The sequence below is a fragment of the Pagrus pagrus genome (genome assembly GCF_965226575.1).
Source record: "Pagrus pagrus genome assembly, chromosome: 19".
NCBI lineage: Eukaryota > Metazoa > Chordata > Actinopteri > Spariformes > Sparidae > Pagrus > Pagrus pagrus.
This window is the reverse complement of record NC_140203.1, coordinates 11,767,699-11,791,816: the sequence shown is the minus strand read 5'-3', so window position 1 is coordinate 11,791,816 and position 24,118 is coordinate 11,767,699. Positions and strand designations below refer to the sequence as shown.

The following is a 24,118-nucleotide window of genomic DNA, read 5'->3' as shown; positions in this document are numbered from 1 at the left end:
TTTCACCTACTGTATATAGCAAATGTAAAAGTGCCTTTGGTTTTGTTCATATTTGTATTTATAATCAAGTTATTAACTGGCCAATGCAAAAAAAATTAAATAAATAAAAATGTATAGGATTGACAAATGGAGACGGGGGCCTCCAGCAGGGTCTACAGGAGTGTGCGTGATGCCCACAGTTCCCTCTTTCATGGGCTAAAACTCTGCTTTGGTCTCAATTCTGTTCCAGGTGATCTTCAAACACCCCTTTCTTTTGTCCCATTTCGCTGACCTGCCCCGTCAGTCTCGGAGACAGATGGGCGAGGGATGTGTCTGTATATGTTCAGAGGTCAGACACGCCCCACTCAGCAGGGGTTCTCCTCTCATCTGCGGCTGACCTCCACCTCATCGTCTGGCCATGTTCAAAGACACAATCCTTCCCTGCTTTCACTGCCTCTGAATTGGCACGAGATGTCGGACATGACAATTACACAGAGGGCCCAGCTTAGTTTACAGCCGGCTATATTTTACTCGATCTTCATGTTGGTTCTTTTACAACACTTCACTGTGAGCGTCGTCTGGCTATTTGGGTTGATAATTATTATTTAATTGATTAATCAATTAATCACTTGGTCTATTTGGTTTCAAAAATAATGAAAAATACCTTTTATTCGAAAACTATGTTTTGAAATTGCTTCGTTTAAATAGTCAACCCTTCAAAATTTACGATGATATGAAACCTGGGAAAGCAAGCAATGATCTGCGATGGTTTGGTGCTTTTACTTGATGAATGACGTTAAGCATTATTCAGTTCTCAAAATGTACTTGAATTAATGTTCTTGTGATTGACTTGACCACAAATACGGATGTAGCGGTCTCTACTTTCTAGACGTGAAATCCTTCCTGCATCAGCCCTGCACCACCCTTAATTGCTGCAAATACTCTCATGAAAATTGTTTGGGTAAAAAGTCACACATTAATGCAAAACAGATGCAGGACAGGTGGATTGTTAACATAAGCCCCACTGACAGCCGTCTGCTATCTATCTGCAGAGTTATTAATGATTTAAACCCACAATGGGTTTAATCTCTGCCCTGCTTCTGAAGGTAGCACCTTTGTGCGGTTTGTCTGTGTGTGTGTGTGTGTGTGTGTGTGTGTGTGTTTGCTTCCTGTCTCTGGAGGGTATAACTGAAGTGGCCTAGTAGTCAGTCTCTAATGGCACTGATCCTATTATGTGGATGAAGGTGCAGGGGACTGGCGACCGAGCAGAAGGGATGATTAAGACACCTGAGCCAAGAAAAGCTCACACACACACACACACACACACTCACTCACACACACTGAATGCACATAGACGCAGGTACACATTTAGCATGCTCGCTTCTGGTTTTTATAAACTGCAAAGCGACGTTTAGCCCTCTGCCTGTAGCCTGAGTGATACTGGATTCTTGAGTCTGATAGTGATGGTGATTATTGTGAGTTAAAAAACAAAACAGATAATGTTATAATGGCCAATAGTTTGTTTTTAGTTGTAGTTTTTAAGATAAATAAATAAACAATCTTCATATTAATTCCTTAGTTTTGAGTTTTTAAAAGAACATGGTAGATTCATACTGAGCGGGATATGTCATAGTTTAAAATTAAGCTTGTCAGAGCTGTTTGGTGGACCAACTATATAAAAGGTGAAGCTGTTTCTAAATTACCTCACTTCTGCATTCCTGTCCTGCAATTTTGTGCAACTTATCTTTGGTCAAATACACACTGATATATGTGTACCCATACAATTGCGTAAATGCTTTAATTTGAGATGGTACAAAGGACATCAGGCATAATTCAACAGTTTCATGGACAGTAGCTCTGGATTTGGCAGCAAGTAAAAACCAAGATTCTAATGTGTAATGTCAAATCTAGGTACTCAATATCTGCCTTTAAAACATTGTGACTAAGCAACATATTATATTGGAATAAGGGAAGTAAGAGACAACACATATTACAAATTAAGTGAAACCATCTAATTAAGATTATGTATTTTAGGGACTTACCGTTGTAGACGAGTTCAGAGAACTTGATACCCAGTCCCTGCTTGATCCGACGCACCTCTTTGTCCATGGTAAAGGTCTCGATGTCTAAATGGGCCTTCAACAGAATTGTGCCTCCTGGGGTTTCATATATCCCTGGTAAACACAGAAAAACGAATCAGCTAAATATGAATATTTGCACCAAACACAACAGCAGTTGATAAGGTTTTTTTTTTTTTTTTTTAAAACATGGAATAAAAGATCAGTAAGGATATGCACAAGGCTTTACCAGCCTGGATAATGTTTTGCATCTCAAATAAAAAAACATAATCTTACTATTCTTATGATTTTATGTAGTCTACCACCCGTGAGACCCAAATGATAGAAATTATGGCTAATATACTGAGAGTAAGCATAATTCCCTCCGATTCATTCCCTCAATTTATCACAACCTGTAGAACTGTCATCATCGTCATCATCAAAGGCCATCATAGAAGTATAAACTATAAGCCTTAAACTACCTACAAGCAAACATCTCTATTAGTCTGTCTGACAGACAGGCCTTCACAGTGCGCACAAAACATAGATGAGTCCATCCTGGGTAAAATGACAGGGTAGGAGGCCCTTGCCAGCTTGGAGTCTGGACCAGGGCTCTGCCTACCCTGCAATTTACCCCCTCTGGACAGGGAGGGAGGGGTGAGAGGAGAAAAGATGAGGTAGATGACAGGAGAAATGAAGCTGTCACTCAAATGTCAGCTAAAACAAAAGGAGGGCTGGGAAAATGCTACCAGAAAGATTTGACAACAGAAATAGGAGCTTTATCAATGACATCCATTTTTGTGAGAGCTGACGTTTTGAAAAACTGAGTGCTGTTGCCCCATCCAATATATGGTTCCTCACATCATCTGTCAATCTGAATGATAGTCGCTCTTTTTTTGACTCAAGCTATGTTGCAAAGCTGCCAGACAGAACAAATTGCTGCAGCCAACACTGAGCTGCCAAATTTCATAATTTGCACAGTGTTCTCCAGACTCCAGAACTCTTTTAACAGATTTAACAGATGAACACGATTTAATCTCTTTCAATCTGGTGAGCAGCGGTGCTCAAATCTCTACGACCCTAAATACTCCAGCATCGGCCCTGATCTGAAAATGGAGAAGCACTTACTTTGTGCTGCTGGCCAAAAACAGAGCTTAGCAATGCTGCTAATTGTCTAAAGCCTCAAAAGGTTGCCACCTGAGCCAGAATGGCTTGTGGCTTTTTGGTGATCCAGGGCCACGGAGGGCACGTAGGGACATTTCCGCTGGCTCTATCAGATAAATAAGTTAAAACTGCCCTCCAACTTGGCTTAAGTGCTCCAAAAGAGAGCTATCTTAACAGAGAGGCGCAAACAATGAAACGCTATCTGGGTAAGCTCCAACAGTGGCAGTTTAGTTAAGCTTAGAGACAACACCCCCAGTGGTTTTTGAGGTTTTAATCTTTTATACTGCAGGTATGCTAACCATGCTGCAGGCCTGAAGGGGTTCGGGCCAGGAATGAATTCTTCCTGAGCTGATCCTCTCTGACCCTTCGGGCAAACTGTTAGTCAGGCATAAACAGGCAACACATGTAAATAAAAGCAGATAAACATCTTAAGATGGATAAAAAAATCACACTGAATATACTGTTTGAACATTTCTAAGTAATTTCAATGAATGAAAAAAACTAAAAAACAAGTAAATGCATTAAAATGTTTTTTGAGCTTTTTTTTTTTAGTGCTACTGTCTTGAAGTTTGACAGCAGCCGGGGCTTGACATGAGGCAGCCCGTTCATCATCAAAAAATACAGCCATTTCCTGCATTTCATAGATGCACCTCAGCTAACGCCATCACCGATGCACAGGTCAGAGGCCTGACAGCACTGTGACGGGCAGGAAATGTTAGTCTGACACACAGGCAGTTGAATGTTTTATAGCACAGTGACAACATTCTTGACAAACCATTTCAATCCCCTCCGCCTCCCTGACCCCACACAAATAAATATGACCCAACACAAATAGGTATGACATGTCCCCATTCAATCCCTCCCAATCATCTATTGTGCTAACACGACTGCCATTCCAGAGGAGACCAACATGTACACTCAGGGGTAGTTTTTCAACCACTTGGACACCTTGTGCTCCACCTCTTTCTATTGCTTCAGTGGAGGAAAGAGCTTTGATCTTTTGTTCAGCCGAGGGAAGAGAAAAGTGGGCTTCCCATTTTCCAATTTCTACCTGCCAAGTTGCGCCACAGCCACAGTCTGTTGGCCAGTCAATTTGCCAATCATAGCACATAGTGTCGTGGGGGAAAAGGAGAGTGTGTGTGTGTGTGTGTGTGTGTGTGTGTGTGTGTGTGTGTGTGTGTGTGTGTGTGTGTGTGTGTGTGTGTGTGTGTGTGTGTGTGTGTGGCATCCAAGGCCAAGACAGCTTACTGCCCTTGTATATTAGCTGCGGTAACACATGTAGAGACCTAACAAAGGCGCTTTTCCAGTTGCCTGTTGATTCAAGGATAAAGAGACAAAGGCATCCTGTGTGACTGCATGTGCACATATGTGATCGACTGTGTATTTGTTTGTATCCAGTGAAGCATGCACTTCACAGTGGGTGTGTTTTCTGTATGTGTGTGCATGCATAAGTGAAACTTCAGTGTCTATGATTCCAGGTGAACCAGAGTAAAAAAAAAATCCTTTGAGGAGAGTGTGTTTGCCATCCAGCCCACTTTTATGGAAGTGGAATAGCAAGTGTGACACTTAAAGCACTCAGGTAAAATAACTGCGAAATGCATGAAAGCCCGAGACACTGAAAGGAAAACTTTTGAATAGATGTAAAATTAAAATATTGAGACGTATTTCAGAGTAAGTGCAAATATGTCCATCACACTGCATTTAGAGTGCATGTCACTGCCTGTCAGGCACAGAAAGAAAAATGTCATAATTAAGACGGACGAACATAAACATAATTTTTAATTCCTCACCTCGGGACTTCATGCCAATGAAACGGTTCTCTACAATGTCAATCCGACCCACGCCATGCTTTCCACTAAGAGAGGGAAGGAGAACCAGACAAACACTCGTACATCAATTTCACCTTGAACTAGGGAAGTCCACATACGGATATTAAGTCAATTGTTTATTGCCCTGTCAGTCCAAAACATGTTCATCTTTTAGTAAATATTACAATATTAAAGCTTCCAATTAATAACAAACAAACAACATAGCAGCCCAACAGACAGTGAGGAAACAATACACACTTTATTAGAATATTTCTCCACGTTTCCCCTCTTCTCAAATGTAATGTTTGAATAGCAAAGCTGATCTTAATCTATTTTAGTCTTCCCCTGACAATTGAAATTAACTTTGGCATTAATTAAAAACTACATTACAAACTAGATTATGATGCATGTAATGATAGAGCAGCAAAACCTTAAAAACATAGTAGACACAACTTAGATGCCCCATAAAACAAAACAAATAACGTTAGAAAAAAGCAGCAGAGGAAACAGATTTTTCTTCGGCTAACCTTTAGTACTGTTTGTTTATTCGGACAGTTGGGAAGCAGAGGGGGAGACAGAGTGGGGGAAACTGGTGGGATTTGATCTCAGGCCAGCAGCAACAGACCCACATCATTCCAGAGGTGTTGAACTTAACACTGTGACACTTACATACTATTTTGATAGAAACGCGTCTTTATACTGGATAACTCACCAATCAAACACGGAAGGTAAAACTCCTTTTCAGTAAATGCTGTACAAACATTAGGATCAGCCACAGAAACATGCTTACCCAATGTCATTGAGGTATGAGAAGATATCCAGTGGTGAGTCCTTAGATACGCCTGCCTTCTCATTGGTCACCTTGACAGGCACTCCTAAGGGAAAAGAATTTGATTTCATAAATGATATTACACAGACATACAAATTAGACAAAATAATTTAAAATACCGTAGGTTGATAAAAAAAAAAGAGATGCATTTCAAATTGTACCATTCCTGCATATTTTGCTTGAACTTATTGTATTGCTGTCACAGTCGTCCATGACTATAGTGAAAATGACCTTTTTCATACATGATTAGAGCGGTTCATGATTAATTACTAATGAAGTAATCATCGTTAAGAATTTAACCGATAAAAACTGTTATAACTGACAACCACAGATGGGCACATCAGAAAGTATCTTGCTACAAGTTACAAATACTTGCTCATCAAATATATCAAAATAAAATAGTATGAGAAAATGTACTTCATTAAAATACAAGTAACTTCATGTGTTCTGTTTACTCCTAATGTAACCTATTCTGATTTTGCATGGCACATAGGTCATGTCTGTGGTTAAAACAGTTTCCTAATGGAGCAACGTCCAACAGATTTCATATATTATTAATGATTAACCGATTATCGATTGTTAAGGCAGCCGACAATCAAAAGACATTTCTTAAAATCTGCATGCCTGTACGGGACATATTTCACATTATTCATTCTTGGAAATTACCATAAAGTAGTAGACCACAGTAACCTGTGCTTTGTGTACAGTTTTTTTCAATTAGAAAATACCTACTCTGAAATATACAACTGAAGAAACCCACAGAAAAAAAACAATTTGCTGGTTAGGAGTTGATAAAAGGATTCAGATTGGTATTACTTATTGTTGGAAATGTGTTTTTTTCCCTCAGCTCCCCCAGTTCAGTTCTGTTTTTATGATGTTTCTGGTTTTTGGTTGCCCTTGTTGTTACCAAAGACATTTTAACAATCTTTAGTTCAACATGAATAAAGTTTTTAAACACAAAGCTGTATTGCAAAAAAAGGGTAATTTGAAAACAGGAAAAAAACACAGCACCTGTGTGAACTTTTACGGTGTCATTCATGACTTAATGGAAATGTAATAGCAATACAATAGTTTGACATTAGCCGCCAAAGTTGTCTTTGATACCCTGATCTCTAAATCGAAAATCACTTTCAGCCAAGAGCAATCAACACATAGCCCACAGGGAACAGGTAAAGAGTGTAACCTTTACACAGTTGAGTTAATCAAGACTTTTGGGGAAATGACTTCTCAAAAACTAATGGAAAAATTTATTTCAACTGACTAAATTGTCAGAAAACAGAATTGATCAAATCTGCTGACAAGTGCTGATTAACTCAGACACTGAAATCAGTAGTCGTCAGCTAAAAGTGAAAACCATTACAAAAGGAGGTGGTGAGAAGGGCTAATAAATTCAAAGGCTCTGCTCGTTTGAAAGCTGTGAAATCGTGGGCAGGCCTTTACCTAATTCAATTACTCACGCAGCTTTGTTACCCATACTCTCTTTAGCTCTGAGATTTTTTTGCGCCACTGATTGTTTGTGTGTTCATGCGCATGTGCAGGGGACAAAACCACTTGCAGATTCATCACCCATCTTCTTATTACCATGTCTCTAACACACACACACACACACACACACAAAAAAGACACCCACGTTCACTTCACACACTTCCTCTCCAAAGCCACTTAAACCAAGCACACATCAATCACTGTCATGGACCTGCTTATTCATGGCCTTCAATGAGCAACACGGGCCAAAGGTGGAGGCGAGGAAACAAACATGACACATGGGTGTGTGTCCATGTCGTGTTGAGAAGAAAATATAACCATTTGAGGACTGCCCGAGGAGCGGAAATGAGAAAGAAATCTGCCGATATTTGCTCTCCATCCGTCCAGCGTTCGGGGCTATACATACTTTAGCAGGCTTGCAGTTGTCAGTCAAATAGCTTTGAAGATAGGAGCAGCACTTCTGGTCGCCTTTCAGGCAGCGTTTACAAAGCCCTGACAGGAATGACACGTGAAGGACTTGACAAATTTTTTTAGACAAGGGCTTTGTTGATGGCCCATTCTCATATCGCGGGAAACGCGGTGGCTCCCATGGAAGAAGAAAAAGTACCTCCCGGTGCAGGAGAGGGTAGTACGGATGATGCATTACTAAAACCGCGCCCCCTCCCAGATACTTAATAATTAGATTAAAAGTTCAAATAAATTAAGTGTCTGAACGTGGGAGTGTAGGGGCTGGCCTTTCGTTCCCTGTTTTCCTCCTAGCTCTCTCCATCATGCAAGTTCTATCATTCACTGAGGGGTCTTTTTCTCCCCGTGATCCCTTTCTTCAGTTTTTCGCAGCCTAACAGTGCAGACAATGGGAGCGCAGACACAGTTGTAGGAAAAATTACTGCTTTACATTTTTCCTCTCTGTCTCTTTTTCCTCTCCACTTCTTTGGCATGAAAGGAGGGAGGGATGAAATTTTTTTTCTTAAAAAGGGAGAGGAATGGGGAATGGAGTGTTTGACGGGGGAAAAAGGTTCTTGTGTTAAATATTCTTTTTTAATCAGTGAGAAAACTTTGGTGAGAAAGGCAGGGATGAAAAGGTGGGAGGGGGAATGAAATGAAACATTCTTGTGCTGATCTTGTGCTCAGAGGGAGGAGTAGGCTCTGGCCTTTGTGTGGACAACTAAAACAGCTTTTGTCATAGGGTGCTCAATAAAGGCACAGGGAATATGTGTGAAAACAGAGCGCAGGCCTGCAAAGAACCCGCGAAAGCAGACTAGGCTTCACTACCGCATAGCTGTTTTACAAAAGCATATCTCTTCTCCAGCTACTTGTTTTGTAGTTTAACATTTTCTTTGGGAAACTGGTAAAGTGAGATCTGAACACCACTCCAATGCTGAAACACATTGAATGAGCATTTTCATTTGGACTTTTATCACCATTATTGATCACAAACGTTCCCACCAAATCCAGCCAACCTTCTGAACTTCCATTAAATTACTATTATAGCTCATAAAGCTGCCCATCAAGCCTGTGTGATCAGAGGAGCCAGTGTCTCTCAGCCGATTGATGTAAGCGCTTCCAAAGCTTCCACTAGTGTCCAGGGATGAAGGGACATCTGTGCCACTTGCCCCAGGCATGGATGTTTCTTTGCCATTTTCTCTTTGCGCAAACATGTGACACTTTCCACTATTCAGCCCGGCCCTTGTGGCAATATATCTAATGAGCGTTTCTCTGGCCCCTCAGGGCTTGGTGTATTAGCTGGACTTAATGCTTCCGGCCTGTGTGTGTGCCCCCGGGCCAAACACGGCAGCTTTGGGCCGAGTAATGCTGTGAGGGGTTAAGGATAAGTCTGGGTGGTCAGGAATGGTGATAAAGTGCAACTGGGTCAGCGTGAGAGCTGTAGCCCTGCGGCGATAACCATCAATGTTAAGTAACATAAGAGAATGACGATCGGAGATGGACACGATCCCTTACTGATGCATTAAAGAAGTTCAGAACTGATATCTAATATCATTCAGCATCTGAAACTTCTCGTTCCAGTGCGTTATACAGCAAAAACTCTTCCATCAAATTGAGTTTAATCAATCACATGTTTAAAATGTATCCTGTTTGAAATTTAAGCAAAACATTACTTATTGATTTTGAATTTTATTGTAAATCACGGCACATGTAAGGTAAATGAAATGACAAATTTGATTGATCATTAAAATCAAATGAATTATTATTCATTTGCATAATAAGCTCACGTGAATGTCAGTTCTGAGCTTTCATAACGTATATTTAATAATGTTAGCAAGTTTGTCCATTTACATCAGGCTTTAGATTTTAAAATCAAATTAAAAGTTATAAAAAGTAGACTGACAAGAGGCATCAACAGGTGACACAAGCACAAACCGTTTTTGAACTCCATCTCCAGGACATCGGGGGTGTTGGGAGAATCTTCTGGGTTCTTGGTCATCAGGTACAGGTCAGCCGGAGCACGGCTCTGAAAAACACACAAAAACACACACACACTCACTCTCTCTATTTCACACACTATATTCTCCTCGATGAATAACCAGGACCTTCAGAGACCTCATCAATGAACAACACTGCGGATGGGCGAGACTATTGTGCGAGGTGATAACAGAACCCTCGAGACATGGCTTGGAAAAGAAAAGAGAGGATGATGCGTGAAAAAGGAGAAACCTGAAAACACCATCAGGAGTTCAGTGAAGACAAAAAAAAAAAAAAAAAAAATCAATGTTCCATTTTTCTCCTCTATTTGGTTTCATTTTCCCTGTGTGGCCCTTCACCACAGGGGAAGGGGGGGGGAGTGGGATGCAGCGAGAAGGAGAGTGGGAAAGGGCAAAAGAAAGAAATCACTCACATCCTCAAGAATTGTGAACACTTGACGAGTCAAAACACACCTGATACTATGACAGAACCTATTTGAACAACACTACATCCTCGATAGTATTCAGCCTTTCTGTAAAAATCTCAGATTTGACAATTCTATCATGTGTCCGACGTTCTTCTCTACCCGTGTCCTCCTCTAATTTTCCAGTTTTTGATTTTCTGAGCGACGTTTGCCTTCTATTCTATTTTCAAATGAAGAATTTTGCTAAAGGGGCATCACACAAGTCCACACCGGAAATCCACTAAAGTTGTTCTGGGTGACAGACGTTTGTCATTTTTCCAGTCGGAGGGAGCCGGGAGTGATTTCAGTGAGTCGTGGTAGGGACCTAAAAGAGCGTGGTGGTCTGACGTGTCTGCCCAGCGATGTGGCCCTCCAACAATTACACAGCATTAGGACAAGACGATGGCCAATGTCTCCTGAGCTGAGGCAAATTGCAGGGGGACTATGCAAAATAACTACTGGGTGCATTTAAATGGAAAGCTTTACCAGACACTAAATCATCATACAATAACTAATCGGCATCTGCTCGTCGCCTGTCAGTGAGGAGAAAACGAGCAGCGCAATCACTTTCCTTCCTTTTAACTAAACACCAAAATTGACCGGGAAAGCGCCCGTCTTCCTCTCCTTTATTTTCTGCCTCAGTGCCCTGAAAGATGCCAAATGAGAGCGAACAGGAGAGGGGCGAAATGACTACCCTAAAAAGTCCTTTGATGCATACTCGTTGAGGGGGGAAAGATGGACTGAATTTTAAATACCATAGAACGAAAAGTCTACAGTTTCATACCGGTTATAAACCGATGGTTGTCTTTTTCAACCTTCAAAAAACGCAGTATATCACATAAGAGCCATTAGCTGTGACAGGATTTACTGGTGGCAGGTTGCTAATTTATTGGAAAACTTAAAGCAGTATATTACCATAGTGGTTTTTGAGATGTTATGCTAAACTAAATGAGAAACTCCAGATTTAGTCTTAGTATACCTTTTTAATTCTAGCTCTGGAGGAATAAACGTTTTTATTTCTTGTTTGGGATGAATTTCAAATTACACTCCTGAGTAACAAGGTTTACAAAATCATTTTGTTTCCCATGTGAGTGTCTTTATTGCCTAAAAAAGTGTCTAGCCGCACTTTGGCTCAAAAAAGGGCCTCATATAAGAACAATTTCCCCTAGATCAATTAAAAACACATTTTTAAATGTATATAAATTCATGCCGCTGGCTGAGTAATTCTTGAAAACTCATGCATGCTTCAACAATGAGAGCTCAAACTTAATAGTTCATTGGATACAAAGAAAAAGAAAAAAATAAGGGGAATAGGCTTGTTTCCAGTGAGCGAGAGATCAATGCATTTCAATTCAAACCCCCTGCAGGTGGACCTGTCCCAAAGCCATGGCCCTGAAAGAGAGGAAAAGGTAGAGACAGAGAAGGCGGGGGGCGGGGGGGTATTGGTGGGAAATGGGGCATGAAGCGCACCATCATGTAGCACAGAGCAGCTCCTTTGGCAGTCTTTGCTTCTGCCATATTGTTGTGCTAAACATGTCCCATACAGCAAAGAAGAAGGCTGACGCATGAACTTAAAGCAAGTAAATTTCTATCTTTCCACATATTAGTTGCCTCATTGGTTTTCAATCGAAGCCAACGGAGCCAAAAGAGGCAGAGGTGGCAGGAGGGAGAGGGGGGAGGAAGGGAAGGGAGAGTTGAGAGTGAGATAGAAGAGGATGGTAAAAACATCTTTGGCGCAATGGGTTGGAAATGACGCTTAAATCACCACGTTTCAAGTCTGTCCTTCTCTTTAAAATGCAAACATGGCAAATTGAGACGAAACTAAAACAATATACACATGATGTGCTGGAGAGATTTTTATATTCTTAACACCCAGGATGTTTTGGTTAATGTTGGGGCCTCAGCTGAATTTAATGAAGACAACAGCCATTTCTACATCGAGGCAAAGCTCCAGTGACACTGAGGTGGACACAGGGAGCACTTGCTAAGTATTACAGGTCAGACCAATCAGACCTGAGGGCAGAGAAGGCACATGACAAACGCTGACCTCTTTGCTTCAAAGCACACATTCACATGCATACATACGCCTACAAGCCCACTTCCTTTCCCTACAGGCAGTCTTCTATCCATCCATCTTTCCAGCTGGCCATGCGACCGGCGGAAAACAAGTTTTCATTTCCTCTAGGTGAGCAGGGGCTTGGCGTTACGCTTCTTTACTCCTGGTCAACACGAGCAGTGGCCCATCAGCTCCCTGATCAAAGAGCGGAGTGGGCCCGGGGAAGCTCGCTGACAGAGGCTATAATTAAGACTGAGGTGATGTTTTAATGACTCAGGACGAGTGTCAGGCTGCCTCAGGCTGGGCCGCGACTGCTCATGTGTGGAGGGACAGAGACAGAGGGGGGAGATAGTGAGGAAACTGCAGGGTATTGAGCCATTCAACAACTGGCATATTGCTAATCAAATGTGATGAATACAACAACATAATAAATGTAGTGGGGCTGTGCAATCTTAAAGGCGGTCATTTTGTTTTTTCCCTTTCCTTAGAATATGTTATAATATATAGATTATAATGTGCGAAGTACGATTTTTGTTCCGTGTCAGACTTCTCAAACCCAAACTACATCGTGCCCAAACCATGCAACAGTAGTAGCCCCTCTTCTAGGTACGAGATTTTCATTTTGTCTTGACTGAGTCTTTCTCCTGTTCAGATTTAACCCATTCAGTGTCACGTTCACTCTCCTCCGTTTGTTCAGTGCCATTTGGAAATTGAGAAAAATCTAAAATATTGCTGTAAAGTGTGTGATTTGCAACACAATGGAATAAAAAGTAGAGCATAATTATTTTATCGTCACACAATATACATGTTTATATCCTACAGGATGGGTGAGATCTACACTGTAGCTGTAGATCTGACTTGTTAACGCCCATAGAGTTGGGTGATCCAGTTAAAATCTTCTATGGGACTACACAAACTTTAAAAACATTTTCTGGGAATTCAAATGAGGAACATTTATAGATAAAATAACCAGATGGAAAAGTTATTCATGGCTAATACTGTGAATTACATACTTGATAAATCACAAATCCAAATCCTGTAAATCCAATATTGCCATCAGGCATTCCTGCTCACCTACAATTGTCCGAAATAAGCAGAGATATTGAAGGGTAGCATTAAGAATCTCTAATATCTTCGATATTCATGAGGTGACAGTGTTCATTGTGGTCAACAGGTACATGCTAATAGTGCTAAATCTGATGTGAACGGATAGTTGAAGTTGCCCTGGGCACATGTCTTCACATAGGTTAACGCTACCAGATGGAGGTAAGTAAATGAAAAAGTCATTGTGCTACAGGCAAGATGGTTTAGGGTTATCAGGAAGGATACAGTGTTAATCATAGAGTAACCTGAACTCTGCTGACTCTTATCTACAGGAGAACATATGAGCGACCATTTGGACATTTCCTAATCTGACTGTGTTGAGCAGAGAGGGGCCTTTGTACCACAGGTGGGGGGCGTCGGGGGGGGTTGAATAGTTGAGGTTCACCCTGAGCCTTTAGGGCTGTAACTGGAGGAGAGAGAGAGGCTGATATAGAGAGGAGATACTTAGAACAAGATGACCCCTTTCAGATGACCTTCTAGGTCTATCAGAATCTGTCAAGTTGGTTTGGTCATATGGGTGAGAAAATCCTTTCGTTGTTGTAATTTTTAGAGGTCAACTATTAATAATATCCTGCATTAGACAGCGTTTAAATTCAGCTATGAATTGCACTTTAATATTGTGTCATTGTTGAGATGTGTACCTTGACTCTAATTAACAAACGTACTCGGAAACAGATTGCCAGAGCGGACAGGAGTTGTGGCTACTGAAAATTACTGAATTATTACAGCTCGTTCAGAGTTCAAATTATCATTTCGTGGCCTCTGTAATGTATTCAAATCCTTTTACCACTCTGGACTCCTGCACCATAAATATTTCATTGTATTTAATGCCATTAATCGATTCAATATTGAAGTAAATGGTCCAACACAAAACCCTTGAATGAAATCAGTTACACAATACTGTCATCATGCATCGCTATGCTATTGAGCCGGTTCGTCTCATTCTTTTCAAAACATTTCTCCACAGGCCGACCACTAAAGGGGCAGTGGAGGGGTGGGAAAGGGACAGAAAAAGAGTGAGAGAGATAGAGGTCTGTGAGTTACAGTGGCCCTACCCCTGCATCTCCACTGCAGCAACGCGGGACCCCTCGGCTCCCTGTGACACCCCGTCCATTGGGGACTCATCTGTCTGGCGCGCTGTCTTTGTACTTTACTGTTACTGGTGACATTTTGGTGTCACGGTGTCACGATGAAATGGCTCCCCTCCCACGTTGCAGCCCGCGGCGGCGCAACCAGTGGAACAATGAGGTCCCGAGGAGTTGGGGCTGGAACTCAGGAGGCCCCAGCTGGGCGCAACGCCCTAACCCTTCCCCCTCCCCGGCTCCCATGAAATCGGGAATTAGTCGAAGCGTTGCTGACGACAAGTCAGTGTCTGTGTGTCCCAGGCTCTTCCCAGGGCCCGGCGAGGACCCGGGGTGAGGAGAGACAGAGACACAGACACAGCGACCAAGGGATGGGAGCTCTGGGGGTCACTGGGGGCAACCTGTATGTACTGCTTTGACCTCCGACCCCAGCAGAGATCAAACTCTGTCTCACCCATGGCACTGTGGGAGAGTCGTGTTTGTCTCTGATGGGGCTGGCATGGGTCAGCAGAAGGCACAGAAGCCTAACTGCTATGTTTTTTTTACAGTCACTCCAAATGGATGATGCATTTTAACTGTACATTTTTTTTTACATTTTGTCTTTCTGCTATTGTGGAAATGACACCGCCCACTGTGTCAGGGTGAGGGGGGGGCAGAGATTATTTACTGTACAGTAAACTGTACCAATATTAAAATCTATTTCTGCGTAGATTTAAAAATGTTCTGGGTAATTTTGTGTTGGCACTAGATTACATCATGATGAATTACAAGCACAAAACATTTTAAGAACAGGTACTGATCTGAAGATGACATACACTGTCCAGATGTTTACGTAGACTCTAAAGCCATTAGGTTCTTGAACAATGCTGTCACTGATTTAGATAATAAATTAAATACTTTAACATTAGTATTGTCAATGAATCTACAATTGTACAAAAGAAGTTGTGTTATTTCAGACAAGTGACTTTCTTGGTGTTTAATGAGTGCTTATTCATATCAGTGTTCAGTGAATGTGATGAGATTTCTTTAGTTACTCTAAATGTGTCAGTGGTAAGTGGTATATCATGCTGGTTTTGGTACCAGTTCATTTATAAGTACGTCACACAAGGGTATAATTTATTTTTTTAACGAATGACATGCCATTGAGAACTGGTCTTACCTTAGGATTCTCCAGGATGCCAGACTCATAGCTGTAAAGAAAACATAATTTAGAAAATTACAGTCTATTTAATTGTGATCGAAATAAGACCTCAAAATAGGAACTAAAGAAGGTGCATCACACCAGTCTTACCCACCTTATATGCATGAGGTTGGCGTCCATGCTCCAGGGTGCCCGAGGAGTGACAGGCACAGGGATGCCATGCTTCTACAGTGTGACAAAGAAAACTGTTATGTTATATACTGTTTGCCTGCAAGTTAACTGCACCTGAAGGTTAGAGTACAGACTTTAAATCAGAGCTGTACTTGTCTGTCTAGAAAGTTCTAGACACGAAGAACCAAGCAAACTATTTCCAGTGGCTGGTTTTTGGCATGCTGTGTAACCTAAATACGTCTGTTTCCCCATACTGCTTTTGTCTTTAAGAGTCTGCAGTGAAAAGAACAAAAAACAATCAACAAAGAAAGATGTTTTCGGTATGTTCAAAGGAAAAGTCAACAATTCAGTGTTTTAAGATTGCGTGATTTCACAAGTGCTCCACAAGCCAGCAAGAGGGGTGTTGACTAAAACATCATGACCACCCTCTAGTGGGGAAAACTGGTCGAAACCACCATCTAATGGACCACATGAGCAAACAGCCAACAAATGCGTGTGTGGTCTAAGAAATGCCGTGGTTGTAAAACATTTCTGGCATGCCCCGCTTTCAGAACCTTAAAGGGGCACTATGTAGGTTTGGAGAAGAAATTAAAGCTCATATAAAACTAAATATTAAAAATTATTTACCATAGTAATGAGGTATAGATGCAAACTCAGAAATATTTGTTGTTTCCCTAACTGAATAAAAAAGCTGTTCTAAGAGGAAAATAACCCCAGAATAATCCCCAGAACACTGTCTGAAGCTAGAAACGGTGGAAGGGAGTTTGTTTGTTTATTTACTTTGTTTAGGCATACATTTTTATTCATTTTTTTTTTTAAATCAGTCAATGAAGATCTTTCTCTTCTGATTAAAACTTCTTCCCCAAACCTACATAGTGTACTCTGCTCACTCTGCTGATGAAACATTTTTTATTTAACATTAACAACAATTGGGAAAGCAACAAATGAAAATAAAAGTCAACATGACAGCAACATTGTCAGCAAACTCTTACATCAGTCATGTTCATTCAACTTAGTTTCAACTGCATACCTATATTTTATAGACTTAATGGTGAATCAGTAATTCTGGAATTATCTATATCAATACTGAAAGTAATCTTCAATTGGCGGCCAAGCTGCACTTTGGTTTTTGTGGTTTGTGAGTTACCTCAGCATATTCCATCAGGTCTGTTCTCCCCCGGAAGCGATTGTAGAACTCAGGGATCCTCCACGGTGCAATGATCTGAACAGCACAAACAGAGAGTGGAGGCGTTGGTCCTGCTGGTGCAGATGCTGTGTCAAACAGTACAAACTATCTAACCTCCAAAGAGCGAAACAGCACACTTTACCTTAACTTCAGGGTAGAGGGCGTAGCATGTGAGCTCAAAACGTATCTGGTCATTGCCCTGAAAAACATAAAACACAATGGTTCAGCTCTATGTATCACATGTGAGCTGTGTCAATGAAAGAAAGCCCCTTGCTATTTGCACAAAACTAGATATTTGACATATTCAAATAGCTCATTTTGTGCAACCAACAGACTAAAACAAAAGATCTTCAATTTACTATCACTGAAGACTGAAAAAAAAAAAAAACTAAAATCACAATTTAATAGCCACAATCAGTAAAATTGCTTAAAAAAGTTCTCAAATCAATTATTAGAATGATTACTTTTCTGTCAATCAACTATTCAATAAATTACCTAAAAATTTCAATTTTTGAACAGCGAGGTTTCCCACGTCTGGAGTGTCCGTTGACGTGCCAGGATCACATCCTGCTCGAGTTTTCTGTCCTACATTTTTCTGTATGCTGGTGTTGCACGGTCACTTTCCTCATTATTAGATATAGTCCTAACTACCACAAATATACTGTATATAAAGAAAAAAAACAGTTGTAAAATGATAAGCCACAGCTGAGGATGTAACAAGGTATTACTTAAGGTTCGTATTGTCACTTTAAAGTGTGGTATCTGTCTCCATCTACAGGTAAAACATGGACACTGCACTCCAACCGATGGCTGTTCAAATGTAATACATTTGGAGAAATAATGCAAGAAAAAGGTAAGGTATTGTAAAGGTATTGAAGGTCATTCAACTGTATTTCTTCTTAATTCAATCACAATAGATTCTACTTAAATTCAATTACAAACATAATTCTACCTAAACTATCAAAAGGTTGATGCCACAGATTCAACATTTCTCCAAAAAGCATAGCAGGAGCTCACACATCATCTTCTGTTATTTCTTTGTTTCACTCAATTTGCATTGCAGTGGTAACACTCTGGCCTTAATTCTCTCCTACGAGATAGCGGTGTCTGCCTTGAATGTTTTTTATCTGCCATGTTAAACCACCTTCAAATCAAATTTTAAAGCAACACTAGCCTGTGCTTGTAATGTTGGCACCAATCTCTTTAGTACTGGCCTGGCAAATTTAAATTGACTTTATGAGCAACAACACAGGCAATGCCTATTGAAAGTTGTACTTGTAACGTAACTCAGCCCTTGCAAACTTTCTGGGTTCAGCTTTCTTTTTTTCTACCAAAATCAAACAATCAAGGAAGTCTAAGCACTGGTTTACAGATGTAACAATGAAACACAAAATTGGATCATAAATGGTGCAAATCAAAACTAGTTTTCTACCTCACATGGCATGAGTGTACTGAGCCACAAACCCCTTTTCCTGTGGAGGATACAACATTACCACACCCCTACTAGTGTCAGTTCTTACACATCCTGAAACCATCCCTCTTTAGAAACTTAACCCCTTCTAGCTAAACATCTCAGGGACCCACACTGTTGAATATTGTTAATGTATCAGCACACAGAATTAACAGTTATCTTTTTGAAACTTCTCAATCAGCTTTCACATCTTGTTGTTCCACTGAAACAGCACTTACTAAAGTGATAAATTACATTTTGCCTCTATTGATTCAAATGCCACCTCTCTGCATCTACCATCAGGTGTGCAAAAGCTCTGCTGTTTAACTGCAGTTTAATTTGGAACTGGTCTCAGTTCCCTCCCTAACCTCAGGGCTCTGTTCTTGGCACTTTCCTCTTCCCTTTATATTTTTCACATCTTATCTGAATCAAGGGTTTGTCTTGCTGTACAGCCTACTAAGAAAAAAAATGGATTTGTGAATAATGGGCTGTATAAATTGACTTTAATTATTTAATTGAATTAAAAGTCATTAGGGGATATAGATCTTTGAACAGATAGATATCTTGGTTATGTTAGTAAATTTTGTGGATACAATTCTGCATGGAATTAAGGCTTGTACTAAATATTTCACAGTCACTTCTTACTCATACTAAGAGCAAAACTACATTTGCATTTTCCTTTGAACTGCAGTGACTCATTATTTCAGTGACGATCAAGATAAGTGTAAGCGAAAGTGCAGGCAATAGAGGTGCTAACATCTGTTTCACATTCACAGGAAACATCTATTTCCTTTCGATGAATAGATGACTGAAGACATGAAAATTAATTTCTGAATGAGTGGCGGTGGCTCAAGGGAGGTAGATTTCAGACTTACTAATGCTGTTTGATTTTAAAAAGTTAATGTTCAACCTTGCAAAAACATGGCCTTGACTGTAGAAAGCGACTTTGTGAACTAGTTTGTTTAGAAAAGACTTGCAGTGGCAGTGGACTAAGCACATAGCATATAACCACTATGTCTAGGGTTAAATACCAGTGCCTGAAAGTGGTCTGTATAATTCCCCAAACTCACCCTTTTCTCTCCCAGCTCTAAAATAAAGGCAAGAAAATGTAAATAATCTTCAGTGAATAAGTGAAGTCTCTTGTCCTGTTTACCTTTCCTGTGGCACCATGGGAGACGAAATTGGCACCTTCCTTTTGTGCAATCTCAACCTGCCGGCGGGCGATGCAGGGCCGTGCTACCGCAGTGCCCAGCAAGTATCGGTCCTCATAGACGGCATTGGCCTGAACTGCGGGCCAAATGAAGTCCTCCACAAACTGTGACCGCAGGTCTTCGATGAAAACCTACACAGGAGCAGGGGTCAGGACGCAGAACAGGGCTTTTCTTTTAAGTCTTTGATTCTATTCATCTCTTAGCCATTTTTATGTGAGAAGTATTTAATGAATGAATTATTTGTGATATTGTTCCTTTCTATTAAAGGAAATAACTCTGGTTGCCACAAAAGAGCTTTGTCTGATACTGAAAGTTTGTGACAAAACACTCAAGAAGGAGGCTAAAAGCAGCTCCTGATGTCAATCCATTACATTGTGCTTTGACATCTACTTGAAGAGGCTGAAAACTGCTTGTGGTCGGACATGTTAGAAACACAAGCTCTGACATCTGAGATTTGACCATCAGCGAGCAGAGAGCAACCACATTCATTCGCTAAGTTTGTGGGAAGTCAAACCATGACAGAAATAAGTAAATACTGACAAAACGAATTAAATAATCCGGTATCTAATTGCAAAAAGAATTGATCTTCATAGTAAAGCTTATCATAGTATTATCTGGAAAAAAATATATACTGCGTACCAGCATTATGTGAAACCATCTGCTTCCTGACAAGTAAGAGATTAAACTGTATTCTTAGGCATTTTTGGACAATGCTGGGTAGGAACATGCAAAGCTACATCACATTTCATTCTATCTCCTACCTTCTTTGCACCGAGGCTTTCTGCCTTTTTCCGCGCAGCTTCAAAATCTTCATCTTGCCCAATGTTGGCCTGGGAAAAAAAAAAAACAGTTAATTGCATGTCCTCCGTGTACAAACATGCAGGCTCATGACTGTGCAAGTATTAACTCTGACAATGCATCGTGTTGTAATTCGGATCACGTCTGTTGAGGTGTGTAACAACCTCCTCACAGCAGAGACCAAGCATGAATGAATGAATGAATGAACCACTTAAGGGCTTGAAGAAACTGTCTCATCTCCTGAACTGAACACTCAAAATGGTAATACTTTCCTACAAAGACATAATACTGATCGAGTAAACAAAACAAACCTACGGCACAAACACTGTGGTATGCCTTTATCTTTCGTTCATTCACCATAGATTATGGATGAGTCATATTCAGTGCTCAGATTTAATACATATAACACAATCTGGTGTGACCTTAAGGCGGCATGTCAACATTTCTCCATTGCTTGTGCACTACAGTTGCATACAAGAGCCTACTTTACACAAGATAGTAAGACCTCATGTCAAACACCTCGTCATGAAACACATTCCAGTGCAAGCCACAAGTAGTTATTACAGTGTAATTATCCATTTCTGCTTGGCTTTTTGTTGACGCAATTTTCCTTGATAAGTTGACGCAACTGCATACTTTTGTAGTTTGATCAAAAACAATCGATTATGTGTTGGATCAGTGCCTGCTATTCTTCTTCTGCTCCCCTGCACAGCCAAAGCCAAAAAGATTTGGGGGCTACTGCAGGACAGCCGTGAACTATTGACCATCACCCATCCCCCACATCGGACCACATAACGACTGAATAAAAGGTTAGACAACAAGTAAATCTGCCTGCTGTGCAGTTCTAAACTGCCACACGGCAAAAAGTAAATCCCTCCAGTTTGCGTAGGCATTATGAAGCCAAATCCAGTTGTAATGAGTTAACCAGTACTGTAGGACTAACAGGTTTGTTCAGGACAGCAAATGAGAAACTCCTACATGCCTGTAGGACAACTGTCAGCTGTCTGAAAACAGATACACAGATACACTGCACACGAGAAACACAGCTGGTTGTAACACCTGTTTGCACACACGCTGGTCTCTGAACCTTACCAAGAATGCGATGACATCGTAGCCCTGTTCCTTCAGCCAAACCAGAATACAGGATGTGTCCAGTCCACCGCTGTACGCCAGAACCACTGTACCTTTAGACATGATGAGGGCTGTTCAATCCAACAGGTAGAGTAGCTGTGGAGTGGCAGCTGAGAAGAGACAGCAGGGAGGCAAGTATATCAGTTGTAGCCTAGCTTGGGACTAAGTGTCATTATGTAACTTGCTTGTATGGGGGAGTTAAAATAGCCTCATGTCATATAATACCTTAAACAACATATAAGGCTCTCTCTCATCGGTGTCCTAGGTTTTCAAATAACCGCTAAGTTTATCGTAAAAGACGCACAGTTCCAAGACAGACCCCTGGGCAGCGCATAATTAAAACCAACATTTTAATTTAATTTTTTAACATTTGCTGTGAATACTTTACAGCAGCCTCTTGAACAGACAAAACAAGCAATCTGGTGATGTCACCTTGGGCTCTGGGAACTTGTGATGGGCATTTTCATTAGGCAGTTTCATCAACTAAGCAAATAATAATTAGTTGGAGCCCTGGTCCTAGGACTGAGATAAGATTGTCTCTTAGGCAGATTTAAAGTGCTTAACAGTAGGGCTGGGCAGTATATCCATATTTTATCATTATCATGATACAAGACTATATGTGGTCTTAAAATTTGCGTATCATTATATGGTGATGTGGCATAACTGTTTCCTTTTCCTGGTTTTAAAAGCTGCATTACAGTAAAGTGATTTTTTTTTTAAATCACCAGACTGTTCTACTTGTTCTAATACTTGATTTTTACTCACTTCATTAGTTATTATATACACATTACTGATGATGATGATGATGATGATGATGATGACGACTACATGAATCTCACTGTGTTTATATTTTGTGAAAGTGCCAAAAAGCATCCCTACAATGATGTCACAATATCAATAAGTGCTCAAAAATATTGTGATAGTTGACTGAAACACTTTTAAAGGAGATTTCAAAATATAGACGTTAGGGCTGTCACAATATCAGATTTTCACCGGACGATGATTGTGGCCAAAAGAATTAAAGACATTATCAGGATGTATATAGACATTTGGGAGAAGAAAAAAAATATGCTCTCAGTCAAATTCATCTTAACTTTGATTATTGTGTTTTGTCTGTTTTTTGTCAAATGAATAACATTCATAAATTAATGAGTAGCAGCCACACCACAGACCCATGCCTCACACTAGCAAGTTAACTGTTAACTGTTGCTGCAGTTTTTTCTTCTCTTTTCTCATAAATGAATAAACAAGCTGTTCTCGGAAGAAAATAAGGTCCCCAGAACACTGTCTGAAGCTAGAAAGGTGGCAGGGTCCGCCAAATATAAAACAAAGTAAAACAGCACATCACCTTCTAAGATAAACAGTATGAAATTGTGCTGTCCTTTAAAGGCCAATTTGTTTATTTAGTCATGAAAAGAAGTTTGCTTATTTAGTTTGTTCAGGCATTAAAAAAAAAACACTTTCTGCCCCAAAACTACAGAGTGCTCCTTTAAATGTTACAAATAGTCAATATTAATAACTCACTTGACAGCACCATCACGTCATAAAACCACCCTAAAATTACACTTAGCTTAAAGATGGATCTTGTAATTGAACCACGAAATGCTTTTTAAAGTTTCATCCACATGGCTTGATGATCATGATGAAATCTTTACAGGTGGTTTCCCGCTTCCGGAATCTAGCTACCCCTCCATTGATGTAATTGTGGCTTTGCCACATAGTAGGTGTTGGAGTAAAATGCGTCATCTTTCCAAACATGATCACAATGTGTGATCCGCGGATGAGACATCATTTCTAGTAAGGGTTTTTTTCTTTAAAAGTCCACCCACGTGGGAGACATTTAACGATGGACATTTTGATGAGTTGTATCTCTGTATCTGTTTCTTTAAAACGGTTTTAACTGACTGGTGGCAACAGGATATACATGAATTATCTTAACACAAACACACTGTTGTGCTTTCTCTGTGTTAGCTAGCTTCTTTCTGCGGAGAAAAAAAACCAAAAAACAAACAACGTATTTTGTCAATTGGAGACTCGAGCGACGAACCGTTGCTACCTGAAGGTATAAGCGGCGAAAATCAAGACTGTGGCCGACAGATGAAACCTTAAACTGACTCATAAAAGCGTGTAGTTGTGGTTGTACTTACGAGTGGGATAAACAAACCGCCGACGCGAGGGGACGTTGTCGCCGTCTGAGCAGGAGGGTCGTTTTGACTCGCCGCTGCTGCTTATATATGATTGGTCCAACCTCTCATTACGTCATCCGCTGCTCTCACGTCGTGTATCGCGCATGATGAAAGATCCTCCTGAGTTACATTGTGGACATTACAATATGCAACATCTTTAGAGCTCAGGGTGTTTTAGTCTCTACTGTGTCAACTCAGAACATCATTGTTTTAGTGTCTCAAGCCTCTAAGCAGTGGTGGAAGAGGTATTCAGATCCTACACTCGAGTAAAAGTCCTGCATTCAAAAGTAAAACTACTCAAGTATTATCAGCAGAGTTAATTAATGGAATCGAAAGTAAAAGCATTTATTCTGCTAGAAACGGTCCCCTTAACTGATAGTCAAAATGTAACCAGTA

General features: G+C 40.5%; 1 protein-coding gene across 1 annotated transcript in view; it reads right to left on the bottom strand.

The window, feature by feature from the left end:
- ass1 (argininosuccinate synthase 1) overlaps positions 1 to 23,755 on the bottom strand; it is a 28,013-nt gene extending 4,258 nt beyond the window's left edge. The window contains exons 1-12 of the mRNA XM_084384020.1: positions 23,684 to 23,755; positions 21,498 to 21,646; positions 20,369 to 20,437; positions 19,550 to 19,738; positions 17,089 to 17,145; positions 16,908 to 16,982; positions 15,744 to 15,814; positions 15,608 to 15,638; positions 9,702 to 9,792; positions 5,799 to 5,883; positions 4,991 to 5,055; positions 2,022 to 2,153 (exon numbers count right to left, since the gene is read on the bottom strand). Of these exons, the coding sequence (XP_084240146.1) occupies positions 2,022 to 2,153; positions 4,991 to 5,055; positions 5,799 to 5,883; positions 9,702 to 9,792; positions 15,608 to 15,638; positions 15,744 to 15,814; positions 16,908 to 16,982; positions 17,089 to 17,145; positions 19,550 to 19,738; positions 20,369 to 20,437; positions 21,498 to 21,599 (967 nt within the window). The 5' untranslated portion in view covers positions 21,600 to 21,646; positions 23,684 to 23,755. The remainder of the gene's footprint in view (positions 1 to 2,021; positions 2,154 to 4,990; positions 5,056 to 5,798; positions 5,884 to 9,701; positions 9,793 to 15,607; positions 15,639 to 15,743; positions 15,815 to 16,907; positions 16,983 to 17,088; positions 17,146 to 19,549; positions 19,739 to 20,368; positions 20,438 to 21,497; positions 21,647 to 23,683) is intronic.
- Between the last annotated feature and the right edge of the window lie 363 nt (positions 23,756 to 24,118).